This window comes from Cucurbita moschata, unplaced genomic scaffold (assembly GCF_002738365.1).
Source record: "Cucurbita moschata cultivar Rifu unplaced genomic scaffold, Cmos_1.0 Cmo_Scf00015, whole genome shotgun sequence".
In the NCBI taxonomy this organism is placed as follows: Eukaryota; Viridiplantae; Streptophyta; class Magnoliopsida; order Cucurbitales; family Cucurbitaceae; genus Cucurbita; species Cucurbita moschata.
This window is the reverse complement of record NW_019268531.1, coordinates 3,397,027-3,416,179: the sequence shown is the minus strand read 5'-3', so window position 1 is coordinate 3,416,179 and position 19,153 is coordinate 3,397,027. Positions and strand designations below refer to the sequence as shown.

Genomic DNA, 19,153 nt, shown 5'->3' with positions numbered 1-19,153 from the left:
TTTTTTTTTTTTTTTTTTTTTTTTTTTTTTTTTTTTTTTTTTTTTTTTTTTTTTTTTTTTTTTTTTTTTTTTTTTTTTTTTTTTTTTTTTTTTTTAAATTAAATTCCAACAAAAATTACACGGAAATTCAACAGAAACTCTAACAGCTTCTTCTTGTTCTTCTTGTTCTTCATGTTTATGAATTTCAGTACAATCTCAGCACACTTCTGGCGATGGACTGAGCTGGATTCGGCCGGTTCTTCACGATTTCCCCTCGCCGGCTGCCCTTCATCGGCGTTACATAGAACCGTAGAAGTCCATTGTCGACGACGTCGTTCGTTGAAAATCTAGCACTATGATTTCTCTCCAACACGAAATCTTCTTTCTTCTTCCTAAAGAATCCGCTGCTTGTTTCCACATTGCTCTTTCTCATGCTTCCAAATGATCCGCCATTGTTGTTCTGCAAGCTCCTCCAGCTCACGCTGCTGTTGCTTCTCATCATTTTGGGGTTAAAACCCATTCCTCCGCCGATTCCTCTAACGTCGCCGTTCCGTTCGCCTCGGAATTCCGGCCATGATTCCGATAAGGATCTCGTTACGCCGTTAGTTCTAGTGCTATATCTGTCTTCGTCTTCGTATTTGTTGCTGGCTCGCCGGTGTATGAACGCCAAAATGTTCCAGCCTTTCCCCCAACGGCGGGACTTTTTCGCCTCCTTCCGGTCTACGTTTCTGAAAGGAATTTCGAAGGTCTCCGAACAGTCGTCTCTTAAGGAATTCGTGTTGGAATCTCTTAGGACTTTGTCTGGAACTACCAATTTCGGTCCGGAAAAGAAATCGGCTGTTGCTGGAGAGACTTTCGCGTTTGAGGATGATTTAATCTCGTCCATATCCGCAACGACTGCCGCTGCCGTCTTCCTTAGTGAGCTTGATCTGTCGAGGCTTCTTCTTCGGCGAGAGGAGTCGGAGTAGTAATCTCTGGTTTGTTCCGAACCACCGGGGACGGTTTCATCGTCATTGCCGGAAATTGCAGGTTCTTCGACCGGAATTTGAGTATCCGTTCGAGAAACATGAATCGGAGCATCTTCAACAACAGAGAGCATCGTCGGCATTCTGGTGAAAGTACGGCTTACTAAATAGCCATCCCAAGAAGCTCGTGGTTCATCGAAGGAGTAACGAGGATCGTCGAAGGACATTCGGCCGGCGTCGAGGGAGAATCTTGGATCGGTATCGCAGGACCGACGGCCATAGCCGTAATCGGCTATCTCCGACTGTGTTTCTCTGAATTGACGTCCGATCGGCTTCTCCACTGGCAATGTGGCGGAGCCACCGCCATTTCTGCTCTTCTTGACCTTCTGCTTGTCTCTCCATTTCTGCCATTTCTTGCTGAAAACAGAAGCGGCTGACCAGAAACTCCCGGCGATCTCCTTGAAGTCCCGACCGGAGGGTTTCTTGGGTTGGGAATCGAGATCTATGTGATCCTTTATTCTCTTGAAATCGTCTTGTACTGGTTCAATTTCCGGCCGGCTTGGTTCTTCATTCTCCTCTTCCTCCTCCTCTTCTTCTTCATCCTCTTCTTCCTGGATTTCTTGGACTCTGTCGTCGACTACATTACCGGCATCGGATTCTCCAGAAATCTCTATTTCAGGTTCAGTTTCGTCTTCTTCTTCTTCCTCCGGTTCCAAAACCGGACCACGAACAACAGACGAGGAGACCAAATTTCTAGGTTCGTCTTCAATGTGAACACCGCCGCCATTGTTAACCCGAGGAGCTTCATTCTTCAATGGCTTCCGTTCATCATCCTGTGAGAAAAGAGTCCACAGAGTATTCCGGACTCTCACGTCACATGATTTCCTCTGAGGCTCAAACACACCGGAAAATCCTTCATTCTTGGACGCCGAAAATGATTTAGTCCGACGAAGCTCAGGTAAAAAAGAAGACGGTTTATTCCAGCCAGAGGCGGCAGAAGGACCTCCACCACCAGCGGAGGGTCTGAAAATGGCCTTAAGAGCAGCAGCAGCAGCGGAGGAGTTAATCGGCGGCTTTCGAGAAGAAGAAGAAGTTGAAGAAGAAGAAGAAGGTTCGAGAACAGCAAGACGCTCGCAGAGACATGTAGGGCAGAAACCGGTGAAACGCTCTTCTGGATGACGGTCGCAGGAGGTGGAAGGGCGATGGGGTTGCAGAAGCAAAGGCGGCAGCGCCTCCGTGACTGGATTCATCTCCGGCAACAGGCGCTGGTCATGTTCCAAAATGAAGAGAGAGAGAGAGAGAGAGAAGAGAGAGAGGTTTGGTCTAACGGACAGAAAAGAAAATAAGGTTAAAACGACTGCAAATTCTAGAGAGAGAAATTCTCTGAGGGGAGAAGAAGAATGGGTGGGCCCCACATGCTGCGTGTCGCATCTTCTTTTAGCCTTGTTAAAAGAAGTGAAAATTAGTATTCTAGGGACACGCGCCGCTGTGAAATTACCATAATGCACCCTTCTTCTGTACTCCCCCCCTGCCCCCCAGCCCTACATTTTCTTGGCTCTGTTTGGCTCTTAACTTTATTTAATGAAAATCATTTCATAAAATAATAATAATAAGAACAATACTAACAATCAAATACCTTTTAACTCACATAAAATATTAACTTTCGATCAAAAATCAATACCACAATTAATATCCATACCCTCATGGTCGTTGTAGTACAAAATACGATTCCAATAGCTTCCTGGATCTGTTCTGCTCGACTTTGTCCTAATGACACACGAGACACGTTTTCACATACTTAGCTAGTACAAATACGTGTCCTATTCAACAATATAAAGGTCCTATATTTAAAACGAACGACTATGTAATGACAGAGTTCAAAACGATAATATTTGCTAACAAATAGCTTAAACTGTTACAATTCACTATTTGAAATCAAGCGACTTCTTAGTACTACGATGAACTTTATTGTATATAACAGGTATTTGAGTTTCTGCTTTGGAGCTGGAACGTTATTTCGCACTTTAGCATATTGTTCGGTTAAATTATTTATCTATTTTTATCATAATATCTTAGTTTTATTGTTTTTTTTTTTTGGTCTAAAATGCATCTCATAAATACTAAATTTATTTATTTTTATTTTTATGTTCTCACATGGCTTTCCCATTTCACCCCTTTATTTCTTTTCCTGTTTTAGGGTTTTTCCTTTTTGTTTTTATGGCTTTTCAGTCTTTTTAGCAAATTTTTTTTCTTTTTTTCTTTTTGCTTCCCAAATCCCAATTTGCATTTTGCCTGTTTTATTGTTTTGTTTTGCAATAATAAGTAAAAATTTAATCTTGAATTTTGCTTGCCCATTTCCAAAGTACAAACCCCTTTCTTTTCACTTTCCTTTATTTCCTATATTTTCTCACTTCTTATATCCTTAAAAAACAAAAAAATAAATAATTGTCGGTCATTTTTTAAATTTTAATTTTGTGTCTAATGGATTTCTAAAATTTTAATTTTGTGTCTACTCCATCAATCCGACGTATCTAAATATTTTACTGATAATTCGAGAGTTTAATGTCTTACTGAACATAAAATTCAATTTAGGTTAAATAAATTTGTCGACTTCTTTTCAAAATATTGAAAATATCAGACATTTATTAGTCATAACATAACCGACCAAAATATAGAAGTTTATGAAGTAAATAAAAAGTAATAATAGTAACATAATTCATAATAAAAACAACAATAATGTGAAATATTTTATAAAAAATAAATTTGTAAATAAAAATAATAATTACCAAATGAAAGCACACGTGCATACGTAGGAGTTACGTATGGTTCTACAAGGTGCGGTGGCAATATCAATTTTCTGAACACGAGACCTCAGATTTTGGGCCCACATTATTCATATCTACTCACTTCCATGAACCTGACCGCACCTGATTTTTACTTTTATTTTATTTTTATAGAAAAAATGAGATAAAATAGGAAGGAATGTTCGCACGTGTGGTGGATACATACGTGACACATTCATTATTGGAATATTCGTGTCATCCTTATTAATATATGACAATCTAAATAATTATTTTTAATGAAATAATTCTCGTGATAGTTACAATATATTGTTTTTTAATGAATAAATTTTAGTTCTTAATCTAAATTTTAGGAGACAAATTATTTTTTATTTTAAATATTAAAATCAGAGAGTTTAGAAGAAAATACATGAATTTTAAAATTGTTATTTCCTCTATCAAATTACTCCCTTAGTTGTGATAAATTTAATATTTTATTTAAATTCTTATCTATCGAAAATAGTTAACCAATCTAAAGTTTTGAATTAAATGGATAGGCGACTAAAACAATTCGAATAAAGATCACAATACAACCCAATTCTTTAATTTTTTTATTATTTGTAATTATTTAAAAAATTCAACCTATCATCGATACATGTTGGAAACTAAAATCTCATAATAATCAAACATTCACGAGTCATAATACATCACTAACATTGATTATAAAAATTATAATGGTCTTAATGTTCATATTAATTTTAAAGGTAGGGTAGGGATGAGTTATAATTCTAACTCGACCGAATGAATGTCAACTTACCAATTGACTTAAATAATTTATTTTTAAAAAATTCAACCTAATTTGAATCTAAAAATTTGAGTCCATCCTAATTTTTATATTTTGAATCGAATAATCTAAATGGATTAAATCTTTTCATCACATGAAGAACAAGATAAAAAGAAAAGAAATAAATAGAGAGGGGGTAGGGGAGGGGTAGCTTTTGGGCACCGCAAAGTCACGAGGAAGCAGTGGCGGTTGGGCAGTAGCGGCATCGTCCTCAGGCAATCACATGAAACAAATAAAAGAGAGAGAGAGAGAGAGAGAGAGAGAGAAAAACCTAACTTTTGTGAAGCTCAAAGGGAGAGGGGTATGATGGTAATTAACGCCGACTTCATTGATTGGGGGGTGGAAATGGCAATTATTTATTTATTTATTATTATTATTTTTAATTTTTTTTTTGGAGGGGGGGAGGGGAGTGGCTGGAATATATGAGGCGTAAAGTGTGTTAGTGTCCTCTATCTTTAACTTTTCCTTTATTAATAAAGCAAGAGTTTTTGTTCATAAAAAACAATAATGACAATAATAAATATATTATATTTTTTCTTTAAAAAGAAAAAAAGAAATAAAGAAAGGATTAAGAGTTTGTCTCTCTCTCTCTCTCTCTCTCTTTTTGTGTGTAAGTGATCTGTCTTTTAGGGTTTTTGCTTTTTAATATATATATATATATATATTTTTTTAATTTTAGGGTTGCTGGTAGGAGAATTATTGTGATGTTCCCATAAGGATATGTTTGCATGGAAATCTAGAGAGAGACTAAGAATTTGGGACCAAACCAAAATTCTTCACTTGTGGGATGGATGAGGGGTCCACATCTTACAATAATGAACTGCATTCCCATCTATGCTCCACCAAGATACAATTAGATTCTCTCTCTCTCTCTCATTCCCAATCTTGGTCTTTTGAAATTTAACAATCCCAATGATTTGGGTTTTCTTTTTTGGCAAATGTATTGATGGGGATGACAGCAATTTGAGGAGTAGGTAGAAGCTTTAAATGTATTGATTTAGTTTTAAACATTATATACCTCTCTATTTGATCAACCTGGTCTCGGGTGGTGGACTTTGGAATGGGTAAGAGCGGGTCGAGTTCATATCGTTGCGGGGCAACGGTCAGTCTATTCACTATCTTAACCCATGTCACTTAATGAACTAGAAATATAACCCTATCACAAAGTCTTAATGAAAGTATAAATCTTAACTTGATGTATAACAAATCTATAATTATAAATTAGGAAAGTCGAAGTCATACAGTAACTTACCAGATAAAGAATCAACTACCATCCAAGAAGTTGATTGTTCGATCTCTCGATTCTGTACAAGACTCCTGTACAAGATGGAATAGAAAAAAAGAATATCAATTTCTTCTCTCTATGTATTAATTACAATAGCAATGATAAAAGAAGAGTTCAAAGTTGTCTTACATGGATCGAAAAGAGTATTAAAGCAGCTTAAATCATTTCATTTTGTTTTCTCCTCCAAGGCTAATGGACAGGAAAGGAATCCTGCAAAGATTTTTCTCACACAACAATCTATTGGAATTATTATGATCCTTAAAACAAAATTAAACTGTCTACTACAAGATTTCAGTCAATCTCTGCCCAGAAAACACCAAAATTCATACATTCCTATGGATTCACACCAAGGCTGGAAAAGAAAAAAATCAGCAGCAGAGAGAGAGAGAGAGAGAGAAACCAAGGCATGGTAATCTAGCAGCCACATTTGTAAAAATTTTGTTTGACATGAAAAAGAGTTCAATTTTTATTTTTATTTTTTTCTTTTCTTTCATGTAATATATTCAAAGCCTGCAAACTGAGATTAAGAAGATAACAGAGTTGGATTTGGCAAAAGGGGGAGAGTGATTTAGCTTTGGTTTGCGTTCTTCTGTGAAGGGAACTGCAGATTCTAATGTTCAGAGTGTGTGCAGTTTTTGTCTCTCCCGTGCTGCTTTATGCAGTGAGAATGAGCTTTCTTCGTTTCTTTAGTTCTTTGTCATTTTCTCTATGGAAAAGTCACAGAGATTGGAACAGTTTCCCAGTCTTGACATAATAACCCCACACTCATAAATATATTCAGACTGCAATCTCCAAACCACATATAGTTTCACCTAACAACGATCATATGGGGTTTTCATTTTATAATCAACATTATTTTCATGATCTATGGGGATTAACTATAAGAGATAATGAATGCAAACCCCTTTTAGAGCCATCAACTAAGGAAATATATATTCTGATACAATCCAATTGATACTGAAAAGTTAAGCAACAATAAGTATATAGATTTGAAAGGAATCTACTTATTTGTTAAAGATAATAAACGTGAACTACATAAAAGGATGGCTGTAAAAGGTCCGGTTGTGTTGGAAAAAAAATGTAAAAATCTGGGAATCATGCCAACTAAAAGAAATCAAACTTGTGCTTAGATGGAGAAATCTAAAACTGGAAATGGAAATATGCCTCTTGCACACAGCTGAATCTATCAATAATTAGAGCACAAGAGATTTCACATAAGGAACACCCATGGCCTCAATGTGAATCTAGAAAAGACTGAAAATAGTAGGATGAGAATACTAGGTGACATAATCTTGGGCTTATGGAAGTTACCTTTCTGATTTATAACGAGGATAAATTGGTGGAGCACATATTACAGCGACAATCTGCGTCATAAAAATTAATGAAAGCAGCATAAACATGCGCATCCAAAGATTCCAATTTCTTTTTAAAGTTGTAATATCCGATAATGTTGTTTAATTTAATGCCTAGATTATTATTGCCCATAATTAGGCAAGGCTACCCATATTCACTCAAAAGGTGAGTCCCAAGGGAGAGTTCCAAATGTATAACTTCCTTTCCCTTGGTTATTTTTGGTGTTTATTAAGTAAAGAGAAAATGGCATTGCAAAAACAAGCCTAGCTGTGAAACAAAAGAAGGGAAAAGAAAAACCGATCATTACAAGTGAAAAATGAACACAAAAGGACAATCAAATGAAGCCCCTTTACCCCATTCCTTTGCCCCAAATTCATACAGCTCATATAAATCAGAGGCTTTTTCATTTCCCATTTTTCTTTCTGATTAAAAACAATGTATAAATGATAGGCCACTTTAACAGAGAGCCTCCACCTTGGACCCCATATACATGTGAAAATTTTCAATTCAAATTTTATAAAGGATGAGGTTTAGCGTCTACAAAATATTTGTTAATGAAGTTGTAAAAAGAAAATCTTTGAAGGCTTTAGGTTGTGTGAATGTTTTTTCCCCCTTTAAATTTAAAATGGGAAGGAATAAATTAAGGGTACACTTAACAGATTTTAATCCTATACCCAAAAAAGAGGGATTGGGTATCTCATGCTCAGACACATTCATTTTTTTCAATGCCTGGCATAATGTGAGAGAGCTTTTCCATCTTTTGGCCCATGAAGATTCGGTAAATAATAATAATAATAACAACCACGACTACAATTAAACTAGTAATCATTGATGACTGGGCCTTCAATTGATCTAACATTATAACTGATCGGAGTTTGTGTGCATGTAGAGGGGAGGGACGATAACCACTAGAAGTTTTCTTTTCAGGATATGCTTTCATGGTCCCTATTGGTCTGTTCATAGTGCCTGAAATGGTCATGATGAGATGACCCTAAATTCCAGCATTACATGAAATGGATAGACCTCTTATTGAAGGAAAGTGGCAGTTCCTCAAGGCAACTACTATGATAGGCTTATAAAAAAAAACTACATGATTATACGAGTTGAGTGAAGGAATCCCAAGAAAGAATATGGTTTTTGGCATGTTACTATGGAGAGAGAAAAGCAAAGGAATGAGCATACTAGAGATAAGTTTGTAGGCATACCTTCTTAGGGATTTGTATATATTCCAACAGGCCTTCGGTATCTGTAAGTTCTTGGAGAGCTAATTATTCACTAGCATGCCTTGAGATTCACAAAAAAGGTTATTCTTAACAATTTTTAAATCAGAAATACATGAAAATCACAACTAAGAAACGTGTTAAAAGTTAAGGGGGAGAAAAAGAATTTTTTTTCTTTTTATTTTCTGATTCAGGGGAGAAAAAGAAAAGTTGGTCTTTGCCTTTTTCTTTTTCCTTATTTTCGTTAGTTACCTCTTCACAATTCAATGTTATAAAGTTTGGAGAACAAGAACTATGCCTACAAAACATGAGAGGAAAATAAGGAATCCTACAACTAAAAAAATGAAAAGAAAAAGAAAAGCAGGCACGCAGTTCTTTTTCCTTTTCTTTTCAGGGAAGTATGGTTCCTCAAGCTAATAACGAGCCCAGTAAAACATTTGCAAGTTAGCCCCTCTTGAAAAATAATATACTATTGTTTAGAGTTCTCACCGTCGGTGTCATGCCTGGCAACAGGAAGTGGCATCTTTGGCAAAATCCCGAAGGGCTCCGACCTAAAACAAGAACTCAAGGCAAGTGCGATAAAATAAGTGGATCAAAATTTAACTGCCAAAAGCTTGAATTTCCAAAGAATTACCTTTAAATTTTTTACTGTTCGAGATAGAGTTGATCACTACCTGAAGAACGCATGGAACCAACGAGGCACAATGCGTCACTTATTCGCCATAATTAGGCGCTACTTCATAGAAAACTATTAATTCCTACCAAGATTCTTCGTCAACATTTCATCAACCTTTTCAGATAGATATCCTGCACAACTAGCAATTCATAACAGAAATATTGGTTCATTAAAGTAATTTTCGAACTAAAAGAATTAAGTTCTGAGAAATGAGAATCTTGATCTGCCCAGGCCCCTTTTACTCTCTCAGAGCCCTCTTTTTTTTTTCTTTTTTCTTTTTCTTTTTAATTATCACCAATTAGAAAGAACCTACCAATTCTTGCTCTGCCAAAACCTGACTTCGCAATTTCTCTGACGGAGAATGATTAGTAGCTTCGTCCACGTAATCAAAGTTTTGCAACCAGAGTCATTGTTAGAGGAACACGACTCTCCACAATGGTATGATATTGTCCACTTTGAGCATAAGCTCTCATGGCTTTGCTTTGGGCTTTCCCAAAAGGCCTCATGCGCCAATGGAGTTAGTATTCCTCACTTATAAACCCATGATCACACCCTAAATTAGTCGATGTGGGACTTCCATCATCCAACACCTCCCCTCGAACAAAGTGCGCCTCCCCTTAATCGAGGCTCGACTCCTTTGGAGTCTTAGTCATTTTTGACGGCCTTCGAGGAGGGGCTTAGCTCCTTTTCTTTAAGAGTTCTTTGTTCGATATTTGAGGATTTGAGGATTTACCAATCTATTGGCATGACTAAGTTTAGGGCATGGCTCTGATACCATGTTAGAGGAACACGACTCTCCACAATGGTATGATATTGTCCACTTTGAGCATAAGCTCTCATGGCTTTGCTTTGGGCTTCCCCAAAAGGCCTCATGCCAATGGAGTTAGTATTCCTCACTTATAAACCCATGATCACACCCTAAATTAGTCGATGTGGGACTTCCATCATCCAACAGAAGTCTTTTGGTGCTTCCAAGACAGTCCTGCACAGCACATTTGGAAGAGTATCTTCCCCTTACTGATGATTCACTCTTCTGTATAATAAACACCCATCAATTATGTGGCTTTTTTTTTTGTATTAAAAGTAATCAAATTCAATTATATCATGGAACTGATGAATCTGTACAATCCAGGTTGCTTGATATTCCTCTTCCCAGCTAGACTATAAGTATAACCTTCAATTTTGTAAATAAAAAAAATGCAGACTAAGAAAATTAGTTGACGCTGCCTGTGTTATGGCTTTGGGATGCTCCGCTAAGAAGGAGTTTGTTGATTAAAAAAAAAGAATCTACTTCAACCGATATGCCCGACCGTACATAAACTAAAATTCACACTTGGAAAGGGGGGCAATTAGCTAGAACAGCCAGTGCAGAAGGAAACTGATTGCTAAAAAGGGGAAATCGACCCATTAAAATTATCTTGGGGAGAGGTCTCTTTGATATCCAAAAATTTCTTAGCAACATTCTGACAAGTGGGAAATGCTGGGGTAAACTAGAAAAGTTGTCACAATGCACTTCTTCGATACTCACTTAGTGATTGTGCAACACTCACTCTCGTCCTATAGTAAGTTAGCCAACTCAAACTTGAGTGGTCGGTAGGACAAATGACTTATCTCGCAGCCTTTACTCCGTTCTTGGAAAATGAGTTTAGAGAAAGTTTTGAAAAACATTTTTTAAAAAGTAAATATTATACCCTAGCAAGCAGAAAGACATACAAGGAAACAAGATAAAAGATTTGGATGGCCAGATACTATGAAATCATTATTTTACATTGAACATTTGTATGAAAATATCTTCAGCTATGAAGAAGCCCTAAATGTTGCATATAGCTCAGACTGATTGATACTCTAGTTTGTCTAAGAAGAGAAATTCAACAGAGATTCAGGAATAGAAGTCCCAGTATACTTTACAATTCAATATCCCTATTTTGCTTGAATTCCCAAAGACTAAATTAATGTTGCGGAATCAAATTTTCACTAACCTGACATTGACAAACTGCCCGAATGTAGCTTGAATAGATCACCATTTTCAGACTTAATGCGGCACCGATACCACCTCCAGTGGCTTGCTTTTGACTTTTCACATTGCTGAAAAGCAGCTCTTCCGTTTTCCCAGAATGAACCTCATTCATTCTTGTGTGAAATTCATGCTTGCTCTAGGTCCAGAATTATAAAAAATGGAAATCTTACTGGAAGTCAGATCTCCTCCAATATCTATATCATTGCTAGCTTGACCAGAAGAGCATCCATTATAAACTGGTAGTTTTGCTGCATCTTGTCCTGTAAAGCACATTCCTCATCGGGAAAAAGATAAACAATTTTTACTGCAATGACTCGTCATAATAGTTAACTGCATACAAGTGCAATTATTTATATGCAGTCCTACTGTCGGCTGATTGAAATTGGAACCTTTAGTCTGCTTTTACCACAAGCCTTAGCTCGCAATCCAAACCAAACAAAAGATCAATATATGAGAAAACGCATTCAAATTTGACAGGGTGTACCGGTTCTTATCATGCAAAACATTGAACTCTAGACGTAATGGTGTCTGCGGACAAATCTATTTATCACAAATAGCTCAGAAGCATTTTAACAGAAATGGCATACACCATACGTCTCCCTTCTATAATCTTTCATTCTGGCTGTTTTCTATTGACTGGAAGTTTTCCTTCTACAAAACATCCACATTAAAAGAAAAATAATATCTTATTTTCCAGAAAAGGTTGATCGAGTAAGTAACAAATCAACTAAACGTATTTTTTCTGTTTCGAAGAACACAATTGCGTTCTATTAACATCATCCAGGAATCTCTTGCATGGAAGAAACATTTTGCCTAGAATGCAACTCCTGATTCAAAAGGATCGCTCTTGGTTTAGGGTGGGCAACTAGTCCTATTACACCTATATTGCACCCTAAGATAAAGCAAACTGATATTTAAGAAAAATCATTCAGATTGCTAAGATTTATCAAGGTTACAAAGCATTTCTCCTAATGGTAGAAGCTGCAAAGTAGCTTTTCACGCGAACATTGAAGCCATTCATGCCCGAGTGAATGAATTTTCAAGATAGTCTTACACCAATCAAGATTAGTCAAAAAGGGTGTGACCGTAATCTATTAGTGGAAGACATAGATCTTCTGCATTTCAGGAGAACTTGGTAGATTTAGAAACACGTTATGGGCCTGCGGTTTTCCATTGCAGAATGGCCACTGGAAGCAGACATGTATTGTAAGCATGGAGAGTAACAAAAGGATTCATTTAAAAGAGAAAATGGCTCGAAGAACATCGAAGGCATTACCAAAAAGTTTCTTGACACATGAGAACCATTAGTATTTCTATTGTCAGAAGAGTTTCCGGATAAGCTGCTGGTGCAGGACTTAACAGATCCAAGGACGTGGTCAGAAAAAAATTGAAATTCTGGAGGTAGAGGTGCATTTTCTTGATCATCAACAATCAAAGAACAGCAACTTTTCTGTTCATATCACAGAAAGAGAAAAATTGGACAGAGCAAAAAGATAGATAAGATTATATACTTATGCAGGGTACCAATAAACCACAAAACCTTGCTAACTGGAAGTGATTAAGTTGGACATGCAATCATACAGAGATCAAGTTTGGTTCTAGATCGTGAGATGATCATCTTGAATCATTATAAGAAACTTCCTGTTTGGTACACCTATGAATTGAGACTTAATAAAAGAAACTATGAAAATATTACTCTAGTAATATGATATTATTACTTCTGAAAGGCTGTATCCCATGTTCAAGGACAAGTATATTATGCACAAATGTTGGATAGTATGTCCATGTTCAATGCATGAAGTATTGATGTGAGTTGGGCGATCCGGGAAAATGTTGCTACCCTAAGAACTAACAAGACCCACAAGGACCGAATAGACCATCCAACACCTTCCATAACTCTTCCCGTCTCCCTAAACCTAATGAAACCATAAACTACAACAAACCACCACTCATGATTTTCTGCTTGCAAAACTTTACAGAATGAGAGTGGGGTCCATGCACAACCTCTACATCGGACAAGGAACAAGAATTGCGCAAATTATCTTCTTCTAAATGGATTGTTTTTTGGTTACTGCTTTAAAATTAGGGCGGTTCACTTTAATTGAAATTTAACAAAGAAAACAAAAAACAGATCAAGCTCTCATTAAATTGAAATTTGAATAAAAATTAAAATGTGTATGGATGCATGCAACATACATGCTCTGATCATGAAATCAGATAAAGACGTGAGAATGACGCATATTTATCAACTTATCCTCCACGTAGAACTTTGAAAAAAAATATTAAAAAACTAACACATATAGCAAACTTACATTTCTCTCCCACTCTATCTAAATGTATGTGTGTATGATACGCTTACTATCTACTGCATGTGCCAAGGGGTCCACAATTATATATCAACGCATCCATGTTGAACATTTCTGTTCGTGCTAGCTAGATTTTGCTTTAAAAATCATAGTCATAGAAAATTTCCACAAAAGCAGAGGGAAATCCGAAAGACCATAGATAAAACTTTTTTCATGAAGAATTTGAGCGTATTTATTCCAGAATAATAGTTACTGTCCTAAGGCGTAGAAGTAATTGAGATGTGAGTTCAAACATGCATCCAACAAGATTAACAGGTTTTCCATGCAAAGACAGTGAACTTGTCCCTAACTTAAATTGGGTCCTAGGAGATGTGGTTGTCCAGAACTTCATGTGCTTCTTCCCAGCAGTTCAAAGAGGTTTTGAATCTGATGAGAAGGAAACAGATGAGATGGCCGTCTAAGATGAACATGGTTTGAGCTTTGCTAGCAACGCCGTAGTCCGCCAAATACATATTCCCCTCGTATAAATAAAGAATAGCGAATTATTTAAGCTGGAAAAAGGAAAAGTGAACAAGTAGCAGCAGAACCGAAACCAAAGAAGAAAAAAACTAGCATCAGGGGAAAAAGCAGGGCAAGAAATACCGTACAGATGACCTTCAAGTTCTGATGCAAAGACCATGCCATCTAAATCCCACATAAATACTGTAGGTTGAGGCACTGAATGCAAAAGCAATATAGAACATGGGGTGAGGAAAATATAGTAATCGAGTCATCTGACCTTTCACCATTGCAAACTACAGATCAGAAAGCCCATGATCTAGCCTTTTGATGATTTTTATAAATTTATATGCATTGTGGTGAAGCCATCATCCCGTAGACAAATCTCTTAATATATATTCGAGGACCCACATGAATAGATGAAGAAACTGTCATGATCCAAATTTACTGAGAACGTGGACTTCATCATATAATACTGTCAATGAAATTCGGTGGTTGTTTGGCGTTGGTGCTGATTGATTACTGCTTAAGCACAAAATATAAAGTGAGTTGGTGACAGGAACGCCAAATCCCGAGGAAGCGCATCAATTATATCGAACAAGATTATATACACTGAAATTTTAAAGCAGGTAAAAATCATTTGGCTAAGTAGATCCCATTTGTCGAATAAAAAACACCATGGCAGTTATAAGTACGAACCGGAATATACGGTATCTCAAATCAATTTTATCTCAACAATCATGTCAGTTTCAGTTCGTAATACTGCAAAGACAAATGGACAATTCTGGGAAAAGAGTTCACCTCTCCAGCAGCCACGAAGCGGCCATCCTGGGAAATTGCCACACAGCTCAGAGGTCTGCACAGCCGAATAGGCACCAGGAGGTGCGATTGCGTACCAGAGTCAACATTATGCATCACCACAACGCATTCGACCAAATCGACACAGTTTACAGAATTGACGTTCGAAACAAATCCATGTTTGTTCTTTGCAGAATTCTAGTCGTATAAGCTAGGAGACATGAAACAGAACAGAATAGGAAGATTATGAATAATCGTGATAGTGGAGGATCGGAATTAATGGCCTTCAACAGAAAACTCAAATGACAAACAGTGGCGAAGAGATTGATACCTTTGAAGATGAATCTGCTTTCTTGAGCTTGTAATTCGGTTTTAGCTGTGAACAATCGGCTTCGAGAATGGCATGGAGGTTTTTGCTCTTGTGAAAATATTCGAGACTGGAATGGATGGACGACGGCGGGAAATTTGCAATATATATATATATATAATGGCAATAAAGTTTCAAATAATTAGGAAATACGTGGACAACTGGGTCCCGCTTAAGTAGGCCGTTTCTATTAAAATATATATATATATATATATACAATATACAATATTGGTGTAGGAGCTTCAAAAAAAAATAATTTATTTGGTTTTTGTGGTCTATTTTATTTATTTATTATGGTAGCTAACATCTACTCGAGCATTATGGATAACACTCTCAAGACATCGGATACAATAAATTTATTTGGTTGAACATAGGGGTGTATATAGTTCGAGTTGAGTTGGGTTGAAGGATCCTTTTGGACCAACCTAAAAGGTCAGATAACCAAACTCAACCCGAAAATTTTCACAACCCAACCCAACTTAACCCTCTATTTTTGGATTGGATTCGGGTTGGGTTGGTTTGATTCGGGTCAACCCAAAGTTTTGGTTTAAGATATCTTTTTATAAGATTTGGTTTGGTTCGGGTTGGGTCCACCCAAAGTTATGTCCAATGAACCCGAGATCCAAACAGAATGTATTTGGGTTTAGAAAAATGAATGCAACTCAACCCAAAATGCGAATCCAACCCAACCCTTATAATTCAGGTCGAGTCGGTTCAAATTGCCGAGTTCATTGTACACCCATAGTTGAATAGACGACTCGACGCTCCAAAGTACCCTTTCAAAGCACTTGGATCAAACGGACAACAAGCATTTTCTATCATAAATACCAACATATTGTTGGATGGGAGGTCTCATAAGCATGTCTCTGCTGCTTACATAATAGGATGCTCCCATCAGATCTCAAGAATCTGTGACGTTAAAGACCGAAGTTTTTCGAACATCCACGCGTTTTTGCAATTCAAACAATGCCATGAAGTACAGGGCAGGAGAAGAGACAGATGGTACATAAATATCAACGTTTCGACTACTTAATTCGTTTAATCTTGTAAACGACATGATCTTGCAACACTTTCTGATTGTCTACCTTCCAGATATATGTTCATAAAAAGAAAAAAAAACCCCACCAACTCCATAAAAATTTCAACCCGACTCGAGTTCGGTGATTCGGAAGATTAGATGCACAATCAACACTAAACACATGTATTGCAAAAATTTGTGCATCGTCCAGCTCTCGGTTCAGGGATACCTTTTTCATTCATGTTAATCTGTCTCTGCATTTCGTATGGGGCATCGATCATAGGTTAGTGTTCCGGGAAAACGATGGCAATGGAACGGGCTCTTGCGGGCGAAGGATCATGAGTACACCAAACATTCCAAGCATGGGGAGGACGAGAAGCCACTTCAGAAGCTTATAATAATACATGTGGAATGTGAGGGAGAACTCATCTGAAAAATAGAGTCCATTCTTGTCAACCATCTCCACCAAAACAGTGCCTGTGGTTCTAACACTGACGGTTGGAAGTTTGATCCTATATTTGCCTGGTTCTTTGAAGATCTGGTTTTGTTTTATTTTCCTTTCTCCCTGGTAATTGCCAGGAACCATCAAGGTTGTCTGCAAGTTTTAGTGATATTCAGATCAAAATCACAATTCCAGAAAGAATGAGTAGAAAGTGCAACTCTTGAAAATAAAAGCATGGAGGTTAGGATCGAATTACAGTGATGTTATATGGTGCTTGAGTCCCAGATGGATTTCTGTAACGGTCTACAATCTCGATCTCGACCCAGAAGTTCTTGCCTTCCTCGTCACGGAAAGTTCTAGAGGACTGTGAAATGAAAACACCTTCACGGTTGTACCGAGTTGCAACGTTGTTTCGTCCTTGATTGGTTGATCTCCATTCCTAAATAAATAAATAAAAGTTTATAAAAAAGTTGAGCAAGCAGATTCAGATCATCATATATATACCTTGAGGGGATGGTGAGGAGCAGGAGTTGAAAAACAGAAAACATTGCCATTCATGGTTGAGACAATAAGATCAAGGTCATCTCCACCATCAACATTGTCAGCCAGAACCATGCTATATCTGTGATGGACAAAAAGGAATAGATATCTAGTGAAGGAAGAGCAAAAAGAATATAAGTTCGCAACACCGATAGATTTTAGAGAATATCTTACGACGTCTCGCCAATGTCAATAACATCAGCACAGGATGTAGGTCCATCAATGAGATACAAATAGCCATCAAATGATGATGTGGCTAGAGTAAGTCCCTTCTTTTTGTCATTACGTTTATTCAGATCAACGAGAAGAATTTGATTCATCACTCTTCCATGGGTTCTATAGGGGTAAGGACGAATAAATGACCCATCCTTGCCACTCAGAACATATATATTTCCTGATACTGTTGGTACCACCACATCAGTATGACCATCCCCATCGACATCGCCAATGGAGGGACCCTGAGAAAATAAGTATATGCATCAAAACTATGGTGGATAAATACTGGCCTAGGAAAGAAACTATCAGATACTTCGCAACAAACAGAGATCTCCAGGATTTTATCTGTATCAATAAGAGATAGATCACATCAGCTAACCTGTACTTAAATCACGAAGTCTGCAAATTACAAAACGGACACACAACTCCAGATCAGTAACCCAGTATAAGACTCACTTCACAAAGATCTCTCTCTCTCTCTCTCTCTCTCTCTCTGGCAACAGGATCTGTTATTATCATTTTTTTTTCTCTGTATCACTTCAGCGCTTTCTATTCTATCAACTACAGAAATGCAGTAATACAAGCACTACTATGAACTACGTTGCTTCCCAACATAAACTTTTGGTATGAGCATTTGGATAAAGATGTTCATCTCAATACAAGCCATCTATCTCAATTCAATTTCTATAAACAGTCAGCACTCAGCAGTAAAACTCATGAACCTAGGATTGATGGCGTGGCTGACAAAAGCCAATGATTGATTGAAACAGAGCTCAAACTCATCAAAAAAGAAACAAATACAAGGGATTAAAAAATGAAATGAATTCCTTCATTTTTTAATTCAAATGAAAAGAATTTCATCATCTGCTCAGAGTATAGCAGCAATCGATATAACTGTAACTCGGTGAAAAGTGCATGCAAGATCTAAATACTTTTCGGACCTAATCCTACTTTCCCTTAATGAACACCACCTCAAGGTCGATTAAACGGAAGACACAACTCTTAACAGATACCCAACCATTCTCCATTATTTTGCAAGAAACTCATTTTGATAAAGCGTTAGCCTCCAAGATAATTCATAATTTAACCTAGGTCATGCATGAATTTAAACAGGCAGCTTGACGTTGCCGTCTTTTCATGCAGAGAGTAACTAGCAAGAAACAGAAGGTGATTCACCTGCGGTATAAGACTCTTTAGATTCTTTTCCCAAATTTCTTCACCTTTAGCAGTCCAGGCAGCAACATTTCCGTGTGTATCAGCAGTCACAAGTTCAATTTTTCCATCATCATTGATATCAGCTGCAACAACAGCTCCCTGAATATCAGCCATTTCGAGGGGAAATTTTTCTCTCACCTTGCCTGCACAAATACCACAATCAAGATTCTAATTTCAGGAAATTAGGAAGGAAGATTTCATGTAAAAGTTTAAAATTTCAAGAACGAGTGAACAAATTTAATCAATGACTGCTAAGAGAAAACCAGCAAGGCAAAGGGCACATAACAGAGAATGTACTGAACCATTAGTACACTATTCAAGAGGTAAGTGCTATCTCCTAAAAAGGAGGAGAAAGAAGTTGCGCGGTAAAAGCTTACAGGAGGTATGACCGTACTCATCAAGACATCACCTTCAAGCAAGATTGGGAAGCAAGTAGAATGAGAATACGGCTCAAAGAAAGAATGTTTGTACAAGATCTCAATCACGTAATTCTACCCCATTTATTGAGAAAATAAAATGCCAAGCAAGGATAAGAAATCATTTAAATCGTCTCCAGTTTGCAAAGTGTATTAAATACAAAAAAAAAAAAAAAAAAAAAAAAAAAAAAAAAAAAAAAAAAAAAAAAAAAAAAAAA

General features: G+C 37.0%; 2 protein-coding genes and 1 long non-coding RNA gene across 4 annotated transcripts in view; all 3 read right to left on the bottom strand.

The window, feature by feature from the left end:
* Positions 1 to 85: 85 nt before the first annotated feature.
* On the bottom strand, positions 86 to 2,288 carry LOC111453762 (UPF0503 protein At3g09070, chloroplastic-like). Its single transcript, XM_023094987.1, has one exon. The coding sequence runs from the start codon at positions 2,192 to 2,194 to the stop codon at positions 185 to 187; it is 2,010 nt and encodes a 669-aa protein (XP_022950755.1). The 5' UTR covers positions 2,195 to 2,288; the 3' UTR covers positions 86 to 184.
* A 2,952-nt stretch (positions 2,289 to 5,240) lies between these two features.
* On the bottom strand, positions 5,241 to 10,131 carry LOC111453767. Of its 2 annotated transcripts, XR_002712302.1 has the most exons (9): positions 10,056 to 10,131; positions 9,416 to 9,530; positions 9,189 to 9,241; positions 9,061 to 9,100; positions 8,916 to 8,977; positions 8,412 to 8,490; positions 7,165 to 7,217; positions 5,983 to 6,063; positions 5,241 to 5,872 (listed from the first exon to the last, which is right to left on the bottom strand). It is a non-coding gene; the product is annotated as an uncharacterized LOC111453767 (long non-coding RNA). The 2 variants fall into 2 exon arrangements; XR_002712301.1 differs by having other exon boundaries at positions 5,983 to 7,217.
* A 5,934-nt stretch (positions 10,132 to 16,065) lies between these two features.
* The window catches only part of LOC111453761 (protein DEFECTIVE IN EXINE FORMATION 1-like), a 6,658-nt gene continuing 3,570 nt past the window's right edge, over positions 16,066 to 19,153 (bottom strand). The window contains exons 9-13 of the mRNA XM_023094986.1: positions 18,481 to 18,662; positions 17,263 to 17,546; positions 17,053 to 17,170; positions 16,805 to 16,987; positions 16,066 to 16,701 (exon numbers count right to left, since the gene is read on the bottom strand). Coding sequence (XP_022950754.1) covers positions 16,384 to 16,701; positions 16,805 to 16,987; positions 17,053 to 17,170; positions 17,263 to 17,546; positions 18,481 to 18,662 — 1,085 coding nt within the window. The 3' untranslated portion in view covers positions 16,066 to 16,383. The remainder of the gene's footprint in view (positions 16,702 to 16,804; positions 16,988 to 17,052; positions 17,171 to 17,262; positions 17,547 to 18,480; positions 18,663 to 19,153) is intronic.